This window comes from Dicentrarchus labrax, unplaced genomic scaffold, assembly GCF_905237075.1.
Source record: "Dicentrarchus labrax unplaced genomic scaffold, dlabrax2021, whole genome shotgun sequence".
In the NCBI taxonomy this organism is placed as follows: domain Eukaryota; kingdom Metazoa; phylum Chordata; class Actinopteri; family Moronidae; genus Dicentrarchus; species Dicentrarchus labrax.
The window spans coordinates 1,393,399-1,410,273 of NW_026136719.1; the positions used below are offsets into that span (position 1 = coordinate 1,393,399).

The window sequence follows — 16,875 nt, forward strand, 5'->3', positions numbered from 1 at the left end:
TTACATTTTTAATCTCAAATAAAGAGAATATAATTTGCACCAACAACAAAGACACAAACAAACTGTTGCTACAAAGTTGGAAGAACACTGTTGTGAACTATCGTTGTATGCTGGAGCACTGAAATCTAACTTTACTGAAAATAACGGCAGAATTCCACCAGGCATGGTTTTATGACGATGCACATACCTTATAGGTTTAATACTTAACAGCTGGATGGTCAGCAGCTGGATGATCAGCAGCCATAAATTAGACCCATGCTAAGCTAGAAACAATGCGCTAACGTGTTACATAACGTATGTAACGTGTTTTCCCATCAAACACCAAGCAGATTCAGACGTCTCTGCAGGCCAGTCAGGGTTTGATTTCTCATCCCACTCTTGAGAAATGTGTTGGGGAAACTTATAGTAACACTACAGCAGCAGCAGTGGTGGTGGTGGCGGCGGTCAACTCCATCTGCAGGGGCAGTGGCCTGATTTCCCAAGAGGCACTGCCCGGCACTCTGCTCTTATTACCCGTTACACCGGGGATACAGCGCTGCGATATGCCCTCCGCTTCCCTCACCTCCCTCCTGTCCTTCTGCAATTTCCTCTACCCGAGATTTATGCTTCCTGTAATTGGAGCATTCGTCGGCTGCGAGCCGAGGCGACGGTGCGAATACTCAGCTGATTTTATTTCCCCAAGCAGGAGAGGAGAACGACGAAATGTAGCGATTTGGCTTCTTTCAGCAATCCGACTGTGAGGTTATGGGAGGTAGGGAGGCTGAGACTCTCCCGCTGGGGTCTGAGCACAGGTCAGCAGTGGGTTTATCTCCAGAGCTGAAGGTCTGAACCTCCACACCAGCCTCAGGCTGGAGTTATTACTCTTTAAAACTTGTGTTGTTGGCTTTTTGACTTTATTGGCTTGTTGAAAGAGACAGAGAGGATGGGAGCCTGCAGCAGAGAGCAAATTTCACACAGATGTGACCAGAAAAAAACATTTTCCTCCTTAACCTTGAGCTTTCTATAAACTTTTAATAACCTTTTGAAGCTTTGGTACAAGATTCTCCAATACGTTTGACAAACTGGGATGTTTCAAGTGTCATTAAAAGGAAATTTTTATAGAGATGTTCAGATACCATTTTTTCCTTCTCAATTCCAATTTCAAAACCAATCTGATACAACTTATATGATTGATAGCTATCATTGTATGTTCTGTCTCAGGAACAAATACATACAGAGAATGAATGAATGACGTATACATTTGTTTTACTTTCCAGTTTGACAGTCAGACAAGGACCCCCTGGGAAGTAGCGGGGTCCCGTGTCAGGTATGATGTGGTACGCGTACAAGCCAATACCTAATCCTGCATTTAGGCTTTATCGGAGGCCTTTCTGATACTGGTATTGGAACAACTTTTTTTTTGGTGTGTGAGTAAGCAGTGGTACGGCTTTATGAGGTCGCCTCTGCACACGTCTTCAAATCGCATCAAGAGCATTTTAGAAGCGGAGCCTCTTGCTTGTCTGTAAGGTTACCTAACAGCTTTCTCTCCCGAAATACTGGGTTGTCCAACAAAAATTATCCATTGTTCTTTTTCAGCATGCTAGCACCATGGCTCTGTTAGTTCCGGTCTGTTGGTCCACCACTTTGGTCCAGCCTAAATTTGGTTCAAACGTTCATGATGAATCTTATTGACCCTATTGCTCCCCTGAATTTATGTTTTGTGCCACCGTGTTTTTTAATGAAATGTCTGAACAACTATTGGATGGATTACCATTTGCGTTGGTTCAGAGATTCATGTTCCCCTCAGGATGAATTGTAATAACTTTGGTGATCTTCTGACTTGTCATCTAGCACCATCATCAGGTGGACATTTGTCCAATATTTTGGCTTCATAGATTGGATGCATGTTTGTGAAATGACTGAAGCTGCATCTAACAAAAGTTTCTTTTGTTATTGTCAACATTGTTTGGCTCTTTCTCTTATTCTTTTTCTGTTTCCAACCATGAACTTAACAGAAAATTGAACGTGGAATTGGGTTACAAGTGACCTTTGTGTTTGCTTTTGGGATCATTTTTTTAAAGGTGTATTTTTTTGTAATGAATTAAATTGTCACACCTGCCTTCAAGGTTCAAAAGAGGCACAAAGAGCTGGACAAGAAATAAATAAATAAAGCTAGTCTTTATCTTGTCAAGGCTCATTTTATTGTCCATTATCTATCAAACACCAGACAAAACTTCACAGTGACTTACACATGTGGACTGCAGGGGAGGATCAGTTTATCTGTAGCAGAGGGCCACAAAGTTATTGTTTGTTCATTAACTGTCTGCAGGTTTGTGGTCAAATATTCTCTTATACACTTTGAAAATAAAAGTAACGTTGTGAAACTCTTGCAGTTTGGTTAGGTAGTGAGTAAGTAGTTATCCTCCTGGACCTCTGTGGTGGGTACGGCTATGCTTAAGAGAGGTGGCAGTACTCAGTAAGAAATAAGGGTAGTCAACCTGGATAAAGTGCCAGCATTTCAGACACGACACTGCCTACAGAGTCATATTTTGAAGTGGAGGGACACTGATCAAGCAGCAGTATTTGACGAGTTGGGCGTGAAAGTGTGTTGGTTTTTGTTTCTGTCATATTTTCATCAATACCATATAGATGAAAAAATATAATTCCATTTATCTTTCATTGTTTATCCGGGTTGCAAAAACAGCTGCAGGTGTTTTTTTTTAGATCAAATACATTCTGTCTGGTTTAACAACGATTCAGAGAGATTCTGTTCTCAGTGTTTGAGCTGTTCTTTAATTCATAAACTGTGAAGTTTATTGATCAGTTTTGTATCTTCAGATCTACAGTTCATCTTAGTTACAGCTTGTTTTTATCAGCTGGATGAAATGTGTGGATTCAATTTAAAGCACCTGAAAACTTTCAATGTATTCTACCCATAAAGTTTACCTACCCATCCCTTATTCCTATCTTTACCTGCATAATTTCCTTTTTCTTCCTCTCTACCTTCCTCTCTTCTAACTACCCACTAAATCCTTCCATCCTTCCTTCCTTCTAGCTAAACCTTCCTTCCTACTTACTCTCTACTTACTTACCTTTTCCCCTGACATCCTTCTCTATACCATCCTTCCTGCACATACATCACATTTGTAGACACTCGTCCCAACTTTGATTTATTTGTTATTTATATATATATATATATTTTCTGTTCCTACCTCTCAGGTCTGTTTATGTGCTGTTGTATAAATAAATGTGCCTCTAGGGGATCAATACAACTTCATATTTATTTATCTCAAATCTTAGATATTTGTGACCTGTATTTGTGGACGGGGAGTACGTAACAATGCATCTCTGTCCACCCCAAACCACTGAGAGCTTTCATGTTAAACAACTGGTATGCTTAATCACTTAAAGCATTTTTCCTCATCAGGATGTTTCACCTCCTCGCTTCAGAGGCTTTTATGGATAAAGAAGAAGAGTTTAAATCTTTTCACTTAAACGATTTTCTCATTACTAAATGAACATTATCCACACCCAGGAAGAGGTTTTTTTTCTTTTTAAGAGGTTAAAGCAGAGTTCCACCCGCAGTTTGAAATCAAACTCTTAACATTTAGTCAATAACACGCTGACAGAATCATTAATATCTCTGTTCACTCTCCAACCATTTCTGCCTCCTTTTCCATGAAAAACAATCTCATCATGACTTTGTAAAGAAGTTCTGCAGATAAAGGTGAAATTTAATTGAACAAAGCAGCCGGTGTCCATTTCTTAATGCAGCCACGGCGTGCCAGAAACTCCAAACACAGCATCCATTTCTTAATTCAAGGTTGCCGCGCCAAGATTTATACTGTCAGTCCATTTCCTGATGGAGCTGCAGAGCTGAGCCAACGAGACCTTTAGGACGTTTATTTAGACCCGCTGCAATACACAACTGTGTGCTTCCAAATTGTCAGTTATTTCCTCCCGGCCCAGCGTGTTGCATTGCATTTATAAAACAACAAATGACTCAAGTAAAAGTGAAAAAGTACCAGGTTAAGAAATTAATTAATTTCTTTAATTGAATTAAAGACAACATTAAAAAAAACATTAATGTTAGCTGACTACATTTTAGTGGATCTAGCAGACTAGTTATAATGAAGGTATGAATGGAAAATATTGTTATGTATAAAGTAGATTACTGGCTTAAAAATATTTTTGAGAAAAGAGCAGAAGTCCGGTTTTAAAAAAGAGTAGTTCTCATTACTTAAAAAAATAGCTTTCTACTCGTGTGTTACTTGTAATCCATTACTACCCACTCTGTGCAGAGTGGTGACACACAGCCATTATATAATGCTCTTAACTGAGAACTACGGTACAGCGAGTACTTTTGTTCTTTTACAAGTACGAGTATCAAACGAGTAAAATGTGTCAATATACGTTACAGAAACTTTTATGTAAAAAAAATTTCAAGCGCCAACCCCTCTTGGCTGTAAAGTCATCATGGAAGCAAAAAAACCTGCAGGTCCTCTAACAGCCACTAGAGGCTGGCTCCAGCAGTGAGCCAATCTCCATAAAACCCCACATTAAAATGTCCAACTTTACAGCAGAAACAAACATGTTGACAGCCTGGTGCAAAAACACTTTTGGTCTCTAGAGCTAATTTTCCCCATTCATGACGAGAGATTTTATACAACTCACTGCTTTGAATTATATTAAGACTTAAAGTTATGCAGAATTAAGGCGTGGATGATTTGAGTGACATGTGGGTGTTGTCACAGCTCCACCCACGCTCCACGTTTAGCCCATTTTAGTCAAGACTACCAAGATTGTGAATCACACTGACCTTCACAACATCACAGAGACTACAGACATTTTTATTTGTCTGGTCTATGGATTAAACATACTGCAAGTCCACCTACAGACATAAATAAAGCTTGATGAGACCAATCTTCTGTAATTATTATCTGACCCATTGATAACTGCTTAATAATAGTTCATGAAGAGATAACTGACTGTGTTTCTTGTGTCTTTACAGATCCTGGATCTGGCTCGGGAGACGGAGACGGTGAGTGTTGTTCTTCTTTGGGCTGTTTAAAGATTTCATTTTTTGCATCACTTTGACAGGTCAAACACAAATCAATTACAGTTTATCTGCTTCCCACAAACAGTAACTGCTTGTATTGTGAAGAAACTAATCACTGTTGATGTCTGAACGTGGCTGAATGAAGCCTGAACGCACCATTCAAAGATCTCGTTGAATATTAACTCCCTAATAAAGGTTGTATAAAGCCTCTCCATTAACGCCTCCCTGATGAACAGTTTGATATTTTCTGTCTCGTTGGAGTCGAGCTGAAAGCCTCGCCGCTGCCAAATTTGGCAACAGAGACATTTTGCGACCATCTGTGAGCGCCGACCACAGTGTTTGTTGTTTAATATGGCTGCTGGGGGGTTTTAATTGGAGGGCGTCCCTGGAGAGACGGTATCTCCTCCATCTGCATGTGGAAGGGCATCAGCTGAGTGGAGGAGCTGGTGATTCCCCTGCAGGCGATGCACTGAGATAAATTATTAAACCTGACTTAAGCTCTCGTCTTTGTTTGTCTTTGGCTCTCCAAACATGTACACACCTGTCAACTGAAAACACATCCACCTCTAAAACTGTTTCCACTGAGTTTCTTAGAGGTATTAAGGATTTAAAAGCGCCTCTTTTATGGGGATGATAGAAGCTCTGTGAGTCCGTGACCTGAAATCATTGTCAAATCAAATGGTGCTGCAGATTGAGGTACATGATGATGACAATTCCACCTTTTCCCTTCCAATTTGTCTTCTGTGCACAATTTATTTTTCCTATTTTTGTAAAAGCAGAGATTGTTTTTCTGTTGCACTTTCAGAAGGCACTCGTTTTCAATTCCGGCATGTCAAATTGGTTCATCTGAAGAGTCGGTTGAAGGGTCGGTCCGAACTTTGGTAGAGGTGTTTTTTGATAGACAGCCGATGTGCACTCCCTCTCTACCTTTGTTACTCTTCGAATATTGTCATGAAGGAGAAGTTTGGAGGTGGCTGTTATTTTACAAATGGTCTTAGTGTATAAACTGTGACTCTTTCTTAACTGTCAGAAAAGCACTTAGTTAAATCCTGTCAGCAGATTTAAATTATTAATGAAGGTATCTAGCTGTGTCAGCTTACAAACCACAACTGAAAATGGTTTATAGCACTGCTTCTATGGTACTATGGTACGTGTACCTCTGGTTGTAGGTGAGCGGATTCTAGTGGTAGGCAGGGGAATCTCTGAAATATGAACTAAATGAAATAAATCAATTGAAACACATAATACTATGAAATACATTTTGGATGAAAATACTTCTCTGCACACCTGAATGTGTGACAGGTGTGTCAGAGGAAGGTGCAGCTTGAGAACAATGAGCGACTCCCACACACTGTCACGATTACTGCGGAAAATATTCATTCAGCGTTTCTGTGGTATGACCTTCACATGAAGGGCTGTATTTATTAGACAACAGTTTGTGAATTCTGGAGTTAGGTATGGATAGTCTTATCTGTACAAGTTTTTTATTAAAAATGTACATTCACCTTATATTGTTTATAGCATTTGTTGACTAATATAAATGCACTGATTCAGCCTACTGGTCTTCTGTAATACTTCATTATTTGCCTGTAGAATGTGACTATGATGTTATTGTAGAACTTCACTAATGAATTGGTAATTATGTTATCTGTTAAGTTTCGATATCATACATCCTTAATCAGTCAGGAACTATTGGGAAGAGAAGTATGGACCAGGAGGACCTCTTTTCCACCAAATTAGCTCTGGTTCTTGAACCGGTTCCTTTCAGGATTCAACAATAAATAATCTTATTAGGAATAAACCTGCCTCCTGCTTCTGTAGCTGAATAGGGTCGGCCTACGCTGCTGTATTTTAACCTTGAACATAATGGTCGTAATGGGAGAGCCTGATATTTTCTGAGGCGTCACACGGTGTAAGAAGTTTTAGAAACACTGAGTTTACCTGTACAATCTGCAAGTGTCACTGCGTTTTTATTTATTGGGGAATATTTATTCAGTCCAGAGGTGAGTTAGAGATAAATGCAGGTTACAGGTCGGTTCTGATGCTGAGCCTTGACTGAATGGAGCAGCCATTAGAAACATGGAGTCTGTCCTTCAAATGACCTACGATTACATCTAAAAGCTTGAATCAGTGTGGCTAAGAGTCCTAATCTTATTAAAATGTTTGAAAATCATACATCTGTTAAGATTTGACTATACTGAATAAAACGAAGGAGAAGGAGAAGGAAGACTGAAAATAAAGAGGTACAATCTTGTGCAGCTGCTTCTGTGCTGATCTGTTCTGATCCTTTAACCTTTTCAGTCGACATCTAATTAACCTTCTTCTGCCTGCTAATGTGAACCGTGTGTGTGTCGTCTCTGGCTTTGTGTGTACTGTGTGGTCTCTGTGTCGAGCCTCAGTGCCTCACAGAAAATGATGTGATGATGAGAATAAAAACTCAGTCCTGGTTGATGAGTTCTCTGAAGTGAGCTGATCGGTCTGAAGAAACGTCCTCGTGTTGTTGGGACTTTATGCTGTGAATCATCCTGTCAGCTTTTAACCACTCATCATCGTGTGCTGCTGCAGGGTTTGGAGCTGCTGGTGAAGTCACAGACCCTTTTCACAGCAGACATTTTGACTTGTCAAAGCAAGAAAAGCACAGGTGGAATTAAATATATTAACAATGTCATTCCATTTAGGTGAGCTGACAGTAGTTGTTAACTACCAATGGTCGACTAGTTATTGAATGTTTGTGATATTAATTTAAAGGACCAGTGTGTAGGATTTAGTGACATCTAGCTGTGAAGTTGCAGTTTGCAACTAACTGAACACTGCTCGTGTCTGTATTTGGTGACCTGGGATGTGATGTAGGAGAAAGGCTCTACCTGCAGCCAGTGATTGGTTTGTCTGTTCAGGGCTACTGTAGAAACCTGATGGTTCAGTATGGTGGACTCTGTGGAAGGCGACCTGCAGTGTCTGTAAATAAAAACATCTCATTCTAAGGTAACAAAAACACAACAATTCTTATTTTCAGGTAATTATACACTAATGAAAACATACCTATGAATATTATATTGCATTTCTGACAATAGATCCTCCTGAATGTTACACACTGGAACTTTGAATATTTAAATATATATTTTTTAACAGCGGAAGCAGCAGTAATGATTGTGAATTTGTCAGAACAAGCAGCAAGGAGACTGAACATTTAGTTCATTTATTTCAACACAATGTAACATCACACAGTCTGGTTGTTCAAAACACGTATCAACTCACCTGGCCTCAGACGGTGTCAGAAGCTAAACTTATTCCTGGCTATGGTAACCGGGCGCTTGAGCTCAGCTTGCTTGCCCACTCACTCGACTTTGAGTCTGGCTTATTCTTCCCCCACTCCCTAGCAGCTGCTGTGTCCCCAATCCCGGGCCTGAAAACCTGAAAAGCAGGTAGGCCAAAGCTCCTGTGCTAGTGGTGTAGCAAACCAGTACTGGTAACCAGTAGCTCACAGTCCAACTACAGTAGCTAATAGGGCCAATTACTGTGTAACAAGTGTAACCCCTTTGAGGGTCAGTTCTGCACATGCAGGGCTCGGCAGGGAAGTTAGCAACAATTAATATGCAATGTTCAGTTAGACTCCACAACTGATGCTAGAGGGACCAAGCTGCTGTATATTGACGACTTAGTGACTCATTCTGAAGTGATCATTACAACAGAATTATTATTGTTGTCCAGTAATGATAAGTGATGAGACAACAAGCCCCCAAACTCCCTTAACCCCCCATCACCCTCTCCACACACCCCTGACAAATCAAACCTGGTCTCACGGTTCATATTTTAGACGGAGACCATGATGGGCGATGTTGTCGTGGTTTATCTGGTTGTGGGCTGAGTGTGTGTGAAGCAGCAGCAGCACGCTGTCAGCAGAGTCGAGCACAAACAAAGAGCCTCTCTGCTGTAGATCCTCGTCGATCGATCGGCAGCCTCCGAGCCCCGGCTGAGCTCTCCATGTTCAATACATCCAGACACAGCAGGCCAATCTGTCAGCCAGCAGGCTCTCTCTCTCTCTCTCTCTCTCTCTCCCTTTCTCTCATGCACACACACACACACACACACACACACACACACACACACACACACACACACACACTTGTGCATCCCTCCTCTCAAGTCATTTTATTCATGACACTCTTAAAGTCGCATTTTTCATTCAATAACTGAGAAGAAATCTCTTCCAGAGTGAGACTTCTCCATTCTTTTTTAGAAGAAGCATTCAGATAAAAGTATGTAAGTAAGTACTGGATGTCGCACTAGAGCACCAGCATCTCAGACCAAAACAATGGGACAGAAACTAAATACATCTGACCAAAATCTTCTCTGTCAGTGTTTCCAACAATCACCAACTCTGGTTTGGTGGAAATAAATCCTTAATTCACCGACGTAGATGATAAAAACAGCAGTTTCAGTCGGAGCAGACCGGCTATGGAAACAAACCACAGAGAGGCTGCGATACAACACAGGCAGAGGGAGAGAGACACCATGTGACTCTGTATATAGAGAATAGCTGTTTGCTGATATATTAATGTTTTAAATCTCATATATAACATTTAAGGAAAGAAGATCATTTTAAGTCTGAACACAGCGTTTTATTGACTTAAGGTGTAAGTTTTTGCAGGATGCTCGTTACATTTCATGCCATTTTCTGTGGATTAATTTTCTTCCTCTTGATAGCTTTTTCCTCTATTACATTACAAAATTACACTGGATGAATCATGAAAACAGCTCCCTTGATGAAAGGCAGCCATGAATAATCCCCGCGGCTCTTTGATATTTGATGTTCTGGTTGTTACTGCCTCGTCTGCTCCAAACTCGCTCTCTGCTGGAAAATGAACGCTGCCATGCGAGATGGCATTAAACGCATCCCCTGTAATGATAATAATAATAATAATAATAATAATAATATCATAAGATGATAATGTGTGGCTCTGTTTCCATTTGGCCGATAAGCTTCAGGAGTCTCTTCACACACTCAGCTGTGTCTGATGGAAAAGCGTGTGAGCCATGTCGCGTGTTGATGGTGGAAACGGTGTCATCAGTGTTAACGGCGCTCAGCGGAACAGAAACTGATGTGACCTGGAGGTTGTTTTGGAAATGAAATCAAGTCGCTGTTCTGGAAAGAAGTGCGGAAATGATAATAATAAAATCCGATTATGTTGTTCAAGGATGAAAAATATGCATAAGCAAAGTTGGTAAAGCAGAAACAGTGCAGCCAAGACACAGAGGTTAAACTGAAAAGAGTTTTTTAAATGTTCAAGGAGAAAAGAGTCGTTACAGATGAGCCAGACGAAACATGCAAAGTGTCACAATAATGAACATGTCTCTGTTAGTGTGATTCTGTCTCCTGTCCTGTTTCTAATTATAATTCCAAACACGTTTTCCCCAAATGTGTTTAATTTCCCGAATTAAATTAAATTCTCTGCTTAATTGTCAAGAATAACTTAAGACTTATTTTACTTTCTTCATCTTTCATGAATTAATAAAGATTTATACGTTATTCAAAATGCCACATCTTCAAACAGTACGGGATAATAACAGGATTCATTTGATTGAGGGTATTCCATTACTCTTAATAAACCCCAGAATTTATAATTGATGGATTTAGGAGTTAATGGTTTTCTGTACCATTGAGGCCTATAATAAACATATTGAAGTCATTCTCTTCATCATAAAACATTTGCAGTTTTCTTTTTCTTGTGATGACAGCTGAGAACTTTACATTACAGTATCGATATTTCTTCTTCACAGACGATGAAGGTTCGGGTTCTGACGCTGGGAAGAAGTTCACCAAATGCAGCACGTGTAAATATGGAGCCGAGTGTGATGAAGACTCAGAGGACGTCTGGTGAGGAAATGTTTCTAATGCAGGACCTTGTTTCCACCCAGCAGAGGGCTGCTTCGGAGCCAGTCAGCTATGTATTTATCAGCTGTTTAGCGAGCTACTAACTTCTCACATCAATGTTACATTTGACATTTGTAACATTAATGTAACAAAATTGGAACTTGGTCTGGTCCAACATAGAGCCAGAGTAGGACCAGCTATGGTCATACAGTTGGTTGATGATATGGGCCTTATGTGACTACCAGATGTGGTCCACATGTGGTATGTGATACATTGTTGTATTTGTGGAGGTGGGCTGTGTGGTCCACTCAGAGGAGCGAGTCCTGAAAAAAACAAAACAAAAAACCAAAACTGTTCCTGAGGATTGGCTTTACGAGTTGTACGAGTGCATTTCAACACCTCAGTATGTTTGAATTTGGTTTCCCAATTGGAAAAAACCCTAAAATAAACACCTGTTATTGAATTATTGTTAGAACATCATAAAATGTTCTGTATAATTTGAATATGCATGGTCCCAACCTCAGTTATTTATATTTGTATTCAATTAGAATCAGTTGATTTCTTCATCAAAATGATGTTAACCTCCCTAACACACTTTGCTCTGCTACACTTACCTTTTATTGGCCTATTTGAGAGCGAAATCTATTTATTTGCACAAGTTAAAGTCAGACAAATTACTTACAAATAGAGTGGAAAGTAATGCGGGGAGAGGAAAAGAGCCTAAAAAGCTAAAGTCTAATTTAAACATGCTCTGTTGGACTTTAGGGAAAGAAGTTCCCCATACTGCTGATAGTCAGATGTTTGGAAAGATGTAAATTTATCTGTGAATTAATGGAAAATCTTGCCCTGAATTGTATCTCCTGCGTGTCTGAAAAAGGTCTTCAAAATATATTAAACTTATCTCTTTATGTGCAGACACTGAGCCTGTGCTAAATGAATGAGCCGTGTCTTCATTTAGAAGTATCTGTGTGCTTCAGCTAATGATTTAGTGCTGATAGAGCTGCTGTGGCAGAAACATGTTCAGGCTGCAGACAGAAGAAACAGTCCTGACTTATGACTCCTCTCCTCAGGTGCATCTGTAACATCGACTGCAGCGGTCACAATGAAAACCCGGTGTGTGCCACCGACGGGAACTCCTACAACAACCCCTGTCTGGTCCGAGAGGCGTCGTGTATGAAGCAGGAGCAGATCGACGTTAAACATCTGGGCCGGTGCACCGGTAAGTCTAATGAAACGCATTATCACCTGTGAAGGCTGGCTCTGTGTGCAGGTTGTCTGAGAGAAGCTGTTGTGTTAATCTTATCCTCAATCACAGAATGACACTGTAATATAGCAAACGTTCTCCACTATGCTAATTGACCCTTCATAAGTCCCGCCCCCTTTTTGCTCTTAGTTGACTTGAGAAAAATACAGATCACCAGGTTTATAGTGCAGGTATCCGACCTCCAACATGGCGGTGTGTCTCCACACCCACAGTCTGTTAAGCCCTCAGTCATCACGCTGTTTGCTGACGTGCATGAGCGACCGGGCGGAGGCGGAGGCGGAGGTTTCTGAAGCACCACGTGCGGCTTTGTGGCGGCCGGCAGGAAGCACTGTGTGGAGCTCTGACGCCAACGTATTGTTCAGCCAATGAGGAGTGTTGGATTAAAGAATATTCATGAAAGAAAATCAGGTTTTTGGGGAGCAGGGACATTTTCCTCACCGAGTAATGTGATCACGAGTACTTGGATGAGTGTTACACGCTGAACAGGCTGAAAACTGAGGCATTCACTGATACACAAAAGCTTGATTTGGGCTTTTTATGCACCTTTCTTTTCAGTTTTAGCCTTTTTTTGTGGTGGTTCCGATTAATTTCTCGTTTTTCTCTTTTTGCCATCATTTTCGTCGAGCCTTTTGAGCATGGAGGTTGGAGTTGCCTCCCTCATGCATCCTGCCTGTATTTTTCTCGTATTTTTCCACATGAACCTAACCTATAGAGAGGTTTGACATGCTGTTGTTGAAGCTGTTATCCTATTACCAAGAGTAAATGATGATATTCTGAAAACAGTTTGATTCCTGTGGATTTAGTGTGCAGAACTAACCGCTCAGTGTCGACCTTTGACCCCGACTGGAGTGTGTATGAGAGCAGATATCAGATGCCTCAGTTTGTGTACAGCCAGATAAATCTACCGGCTGATGCCTCTATCGCCATTTTATTGAATCCAAATTGGAAAATCCCATCATCCAGGCTTGTTGAGCTTCAGAAAATGGCCGCCATAACCTCTGTGAATTATGAAAGAGGCCCATAACTGCCCCGTAAATAAAAAGTGTTTTATAGACCCTGAGAGACTGTGAGTGGTTCTTCGATTCAGGCTCAAACACTCAGTGATCCTCAGATGAAAGAAGAGACTAAAATATGATTACTTTAAAGGTTTTGGTTTTTTACTTTAGTATTTCCTCTTTTTACTTCCTTTACTACAGTCAAAGAACGCCTCAGAGCGCCATCTAGTGGTACTGCTCAGTGGTTACGTTTCAATATCACCACGCCAATCATGAAAGATCATCAGGTAGAGTCAAACAACTTTGGGGCATCCAGGTGGTTCCAGGGTGGCTAAAATTACGTAATGTGCATTATTATAAAAGAATATACAACATATAAAAACCTTATTGTTTATAGGATTGTTGATTCAATGCTGTTGCTTGGGGGGGGGCTTGGTATGAAAAAGTCTTGGAACCACTGAGCTAATGCTCCCTCAGTTGCAGTGACACAAAATGGAGAATTTTCTTAAAATGAGAAAGTGATGTGGGAGACAACCTGCCCCAGTAAGAGCTCCCATGTGTGTGGAGAGCAAATATGAGCCTGAATACATTAAATCTGGATTCATAATGGCAGGCAGTTCTTCATTTTAACCATCCCACGTTTTACTTTCTTCCTGTGTCATTCTTTATTTCCCCCGTTTTTCTGTCACCTTCTTCCTCCTTCACTTCTTTCTGTCTTCTTTCTACCTTTTATTTATTTTTCCTTCCTACTTTTCTGACCTCTCTTCCCTTCTTTCCCAGATTTCTTCCCAATCCCCAAAATGAGAAATTCTCACATTTATTGATAAGATATTGAGTTTAAATCTTAGTGTAGAATTCTCCCTGAATCACAGACATTACTCCTCACTGTTGAATTCCTCCAACCTCCAACATTATTTAAGTGCTGTGGACGGAGATCATTATTCCACATTAACTTGCTGATGTAGTAAAATGCAGGATTGATGTTGTTTCACACTGCTGACTGCACAACTGTGACCGTTTCATCTCGGCCATAAATCAGCCTCATTATTGAAACCGTGTCAGACAAATGAATGTGTCTAATCACCAATGTTTTCAATTAACCCACAAACCAAGCATGCAGTTTGTTTCCATGGGAGCTGAGCTTTGATTCCACATGGCATTAATCCACACCTTGTTCCACGTCCTGTTCTAATCTGACGCAGAGGAATTATTTGCTCACGATTTAACTGCTGGTTCATAAGTCTGTGGTGTAAATACAGATTTTACAGCAACTCCACAAATCTGTCAGAAATCCGGTTTTCCAGGCCGGAAACAGAAAGCTAGCTTGTTGTTTTGAGACATAGTAGGGATTTTGTGGTGGAGGAATTTCCCCTGCGGTGATTTAGGGTGGCTCAACAGTTATGCGGTATTATTACCATTTTTATTTTTTGCTGATTTCTTTATACGGGGTAGAGTGGGAAAATGTCTCCTCCCTCCTGTTGATTGGCCACTTTCAGCTAAATAAAGTCTCCAGTTAACAAGGACACTCAAACGGAAACACTGGCGAGCAGCGGGACTCAAACAACACATCTCTGGCAAATTGGGATAATTAGCGGACCAGTCAGCGTTTTATTTCCAGTTGGGAGTTTTTTCAGAGCGAGTGAGGTGGAGGCAACAAGACTTTCTTTACTTGGTTAGTTATCCCTCTAGCAACAGATTTCATGGAGCGTCAGTTAGGTTAGCCGCATTGCTGACCAAGCTAACAGCAGTTAGCGGTGGGCTACTGATCAATCCGTCCATCAGGAAACTCAGCCGGAGGACATCAGAGGTCCTTCGTCTGCGTCATAAGAGAGAAAGTGTTTCATTGGACGCAGCATTAGTATACGCCCCCGGGTGCAGGAGGAGTCATCAACTGCCTTTACTGTTTTTCAAGAAACGGTAAAATAGCATTAAGAATACCTGGAAATACCTGAAAAATACCAAGTGATAAAAACACAGGAACATCTTCACGAGGACTTTAAATGATCCTTTATTGATCCTTGTAGGGATATCCAGTCTCATTTGACCTTTGTACTGGGAGCAGTGGGAAGCCACCCCACAGCACCAGAGACCAACTCCAGATCTGATCCAGTGCGATGGTCAAGGGCACTGACTGGAGAATTAACCAAAACCATCATGTTGTGAAATTAGTGGAAGGTGTGACACTGCAACCTCTTAAACAGTAAATAGTTTGCAGATTGTTGCAGTTCTGTTTTTGATTTTAAAAAATCCACAGGTATTTGCATTAGTTATTGCAGATATATATATATATTTAATTTTATATTTAATTCTGTGCACAGCCGCTTTTAATGAGGAAGATAAAAACACAGACATGAGTCCTGTTATTTCTTCTGATCTATCGCTGAATGATTTTTTCAGGGGAGGGGGAGGTGGTGGGAGTGTGAGATACAAACCTCATTTGCAGTCACAGTTTGCTGTCTGATGTTTTTCAGAGTCAGTGCCAACACCCAGAGCTCTTCCAGTCTCAGAGCATCCTCCGAGTATCTTTCTAAGATGTGATTTATGTTGATAGACTCACCTTGAATCACAATGTGTCGTCTTAGTGGAGACACACTCTGAGCTCTGTCTCTGTGGGTGTTGGCAGGAGACGGTAACCCGGCAGGATTTATGGATTTCTTGTCAGTGGTTATGGCTTTGAGGTGGCCGGTGACCAAGCGTCTGATTGGCTCAGGAAGGTGGTGGGTGGGTGGGGGCGGGGGTGTGGGTGTCTAGCACCCTGAGGTGAAGAGCACCTGCCCTCTCTCCTGATCTGCTGTCTCCTCGAGGCGTCCGGCCAACATTCACCAAGCATCAGAGACCAAATTCAAAGGATTTGATTGGCGGCAGGAACAGTTTTTCCAGGCTCTGGGCAGTTTTGAGATTTTGGGCTATTTTGCCTCCAGAACATCTCTTCTGTCAGACTAGTGGAAAGAAAATGCCCCAAATACACATTTAGGTGTTTATTTTACTGCACTGTTTCCATTTGCGGCTGTAGATTTCTCCAAATGTCTAATTTGCATATTTAAACATAAAATGTAAGTGATCAGCTGAGGAGGTTTCATGCTGATATCTATCTGTTAAAATAGTTTAGATGAAACCGCGCCCACGTCCGTAAACCAGTAACTCCACGCTAGGTAGCTAATTCTTGTCTCATTTGTGGTCAGATAAAAACAAAGTTCATCAAAATCAAAGTCTGCGAACCGCTCCGGGGTTATCATTCGTTGTTTATTGGTTCTGTACATTAGCAGATCTTTTATGTAAGCTGTGTTTTCTTTGTCTTTCCTGAAATATTTTTCCTTTTTCTGTATTCTTTGGCAGCACAAAGAGAGACAGAGGGAGGGAGCGGTGTGGAGGGTGAGAAAGGGTGAGAGACATGGAGAGAGTGAGGGTGGTGACGATAAGGATGAGAGGGAGAGGAAGAAATGGGAGGAGGGATGGAGGGAGGCAGGGAGAGAGACAAAGACAGAGAGAGAGAGAGAGAGAGAGAGAGAGAGAGAGAGAGAGAGTTTTGTCAATATTTCCTCAGGAATGATGAAGCATTAAAAATGGATGAGTGTGTGTGTTTCTGTTTGTGTATTCAGTTGTAGCTCTGTGTGTGTAGCAGTGTCAGGTGTGTGTGTGTGTGTGTGTGTGTGTGTGTGTGTGTGTGTGTGTGTGTGTGTGTGTGTGTCTGTTTAACATTCCCAGC

At 41.1% G+C, this 16,875-nt stretch overlaps 2 protein-coding genes across 2 annotated transcripts in view; one reads left to right on the forward strand and one right to left on the reverse strand.

The window, feature by feature from the left end:
* LOC127351009 (uncharacterized) overlaps nucleotides 1-16,875 on the reverse strand; it is a 184,041-nt gene that overhangs the window by 117,545 nt on the left and 49,621 nt on the right. The window lies entirely within an intron of this gene.
* LOC127351029 (tomoregulin-1-like) overlaps nucleotides 1-16,875 on the forward strand; it is an 86,729-nt gene that overhangs the window by 56,591 nt on the left and 13,263 nt on the right. The window contains exons 4-6 of the mRNA XM_051378190.1: nucleotides 4,991-5,020; nucleotides 10,817-10,913; nucleotides 11,981-12,129. Coding sequence (XP_051234150.1) covers nucleotides 4,991-5,020; nucleotides 10,817-10,913; nucleotides 11,981-12,129 — 276 coding nt within the window. The remainder of the gene's footprint in view (nucleotides 1-4,990; nucleotides 5,021-10,816; nucleotides 10,914-11,980; nucleotides 12,130-16,875) is intronic.